Below are 3,072 nucleotides of genomic sequence, written 5' to 3'. Positions count from 1 at the left end.
ATCTCTTAATCTGGGAACAGTGACACATTCTACATGCTAGGAGACTGAAGAAGGGTAGTGAGCTTGAGGTCAGCCCACTCAAAATCCCAAATTTACCTCGAAAACATAAAACTTAAAAATCAAAAGAATTTTTAAAATCAAGCAACACCTTTACTACTGAGTTGAGTGGTAATCTCAATAGGATAAACATACTTAAATCAATAAATATGTCAGTTAACTATATTTACCTATACGTAACGTGTTTCATTAAAATACTTTGCTATAAAATATACAATATGATAACTATTGTTATAATTAGAAAGATAAAACTAACAGAACAGAGCTAGATTATGAGTTGTGTGAACACTCTGAATTAATCTTGCAATCTCATAGACATTGTAGATCTCTGTAAGGGAAGTGTTCACATCTATTTGGACCATGCTTGGGTTGGGCATGTCTATGGGTCCTTGCTTTGTCATTCACCATATGAGAAAGTTGAAAGGGGAAGTTTTCCATTTTCGGGTCAGAAACCCTAGAATGATCATGATCTTTCTTTCCCCCCTGTTTCCTTCATATTGCACACTCAAACAACCAAGACATTAACAAACAGACAGATATCTTTAAAACATCACCCGTTTGCCCTGGATGTTTAATAGGATACTATATTACTTGTACTGAAAAAGCACCCACTAAGCACAAATAATGGGCGGAGAATTGGCTTCCTGGCAGTGCTTTACCTGGGTTCCTGAATTATTTCTGTCTCGGGCACCAAGCGTGCTTTCTCTTTAACCCTTGGGCTTGGGTGTTCACACTACCACGTTCTCATTTGCTTTGATTGCAGCTCAATTTCAGATAGCAGATTCTTAGTGGGATCAGATTAGAAAGAGGATAATATAAAGATAGATACGTCATTGTGATATTTCCCCCAGAGCAACGAGAATGTAAGAAACTGAAGCCTATCGAACACACTAATTTCCGCTGAAGGCTTTAAATTTATTTGTGTCTAATTTTAAAGCAGGAAATTCCATCTGTCGCTTTATATGCCCAAGCAGAGGTCTTATTACACTCAACACCCTTGAGTATACCAGCAGTGACAGCATCCACATGTCCTTCAATGAGCTGTTTACATTTGTGTTTTAAAACTCTTGGAAAGTATTGAATTTTCTCACCAAACAGAAATCAAATACCCACTTCACGAAATAAAATAACCTAATAAAACTAGATTCTCATATTCTGGATCTTTCCACATTCAAAAATCACTCTTTTTGTAGCTTACTAAAGTATCAAGAGGATTGCAGTCGATGCATTTGAGGTAGTTTTAAACTGTGGTTCTCTCCTTAATCTTCTATCCTTTTACTGAGCACGGTCAACTATAGTACTATTTTCTTCTTGCCTGAGAATTAAAGGAGCTGGTAATGACTTGGCGCTCACAGAACTGCACTGATTTATCTCTGTGAGGCATGCCGAGTCATTATGAAGTTGGTAATGACTGGCCTATGTCTCTGGAACATAGTCGATAAAAAGCATATTAGAATCAAGCATGTTCCCCAAGCCCCATGAATGAAGTGAGATTTTTAAGAAGACCAGCAGACCACATGTATTATGTATTCCTGAAAACTTAGTCCCTTGTTTTTTGATTCCATATGTTTTTAGGTCTGATACTCTTTGTAGATCATAGCGTTTAATGGAACCCAAAAATGAGACGTGGGTGCATGAATTCATCCTCATTGGCCTGTCCAGAGACTGGGACACTCAAGTCTCCCTCTTCATCTTGTTCCTGCTCATGTACCTGGTGACCGTGCTGGGGAACTCCCTCATCATTCTTCTGATCAGACTGGACAGCAGACTCCACACTCCCATGTATTTCTTCCTCACCAACCTGTCGCTTGTGGATGTGTCTTACGCCACAAGCATCGTCCCCCAGCTGCTGGCTCATTTTCTTGCAGCCCACAAAGCAATCCCGTTTCTGAGCTGTGCAGCACAGTTATTTTTCTCTCTGGGCTTGGGTGGGATTGAGTTCATTCTGCTGGCAGTGATGGCCTATGACCGCTATGTGGCAGTGTGCGACCCTCTGAGGTACTCAGTCATCATGCATGCAGGGCTATGCCTGAGGCTGGTCATCGCATCTTGGGTCAGTGGCTCCATCAACTCTCTTGTGCATACCGCCATCACCTTTCAGCTGCCTATGTGCACAAATAAGTATATTGATCACATAGCCTGTGAAACCCTTGCGGTGGTCAGACTGGCATGTGTGGACACCTCATCCAATAAGATTGCAATCATGGTCTCAAGCATTGTCTTGCTCATGACTCCTTTCTTCCTGGTTCTCTTGTCCTACATCCAGATCATCTCCACCATCCTAAAGATCCAATCCAGCGAAGGAAGGAGGAAAGCCTTCCACACCTGTGCCTCTCACCTTACTATGGTTGTCCTGTGCTATGGCATGGCTATTTTCACCTATATCCAACCCCACTCCAGCCCCTCTGTCCTCCAGGAGAAGTTGATGTCTCTGTTCTATGCTATTTTGACACCCATGCTGAACCCCATGATTTACAGTCTAAGGAATAAAGAGGTTAAAGGGGCTTGGCAGAAACTTTTAGGGAAAATCTCTGGGTTCACATCAAAACTGGCAACTTGATGACTCACGAGCATCAATGGGGAAAAGAACTTTGCCTTGGTGTTTACGTGACTGACTCAGAATATGCAATGTCCTGTCTACCAGGAAGTAGTAGAGGGCCTAACATGTACCAGTGATGACAGGTAGCAGGATGAGTATGTATGCTGAGTTGTGTCTCATCAGGATGTCCAGTTGAGTTATACAATGTTTTGTAGAACTTTCTCCTGATTCTGTCTCCGCTTCCATGGCATGGTAAATGGAAATACTACTTTGTTTGAGGCCATAGACCGAAAATGCTGATACATTTCACAACAGGTTGTTGTGATTTCAGTTGAGAGAAAATTCATGGTCACCTTTGGAGAAACTCGCGTGAACACTCAAAGTCTCTGTAATAACACAGCTTGTAAGTGGGCCAACATTGAGGACAGCCAAGAAAGATTATTAAAGTGCCTTTATGCAGGACTAACTACATGCAG

The 3,072-nt window shown here is 41.6% G+C and overlaps 1 protein-coding gene across 1 annotated transcript; it reads left to right on the top strand.

Moving 5' to 3' along the window:
* The first annotated feature begins 1,663 nt into the window (after nt 1–1,663).
* Nucleotides 1,664–2,617, top strand: LOC127214281 (olfactory receptor-like protein OLF3). Its single transcript, XM_051174679.1, has one exon. It carries the CDS (start codon nt 1,664–1,666, stop codon nt 2,615–2,617), a length of 954 nt encoding a protein of 317 aa, XP_051030636.1.
* Nucleotides 2,618–3,072: the final 455 nt, after the last annotated feature.

Source organism: Phodopus roborovskii, unplaced genomic scaffold (assembly GCF_943737965.1).
Source record: "Phodopus roborovskii unplaced genomic scaffold, PHOROB, whole genome shotgun sequence".
Classification (NCBI taxonomy): domain Eukaryota; kingdom Metazoa; phylum Chordata; class Mammalia; order Rodentia; family Cricetidae; genus Phodopus; species Phodopus roborovskii.
This window is presented reverse-complemented; position numbering and strand designations above follow the sequence as displayed.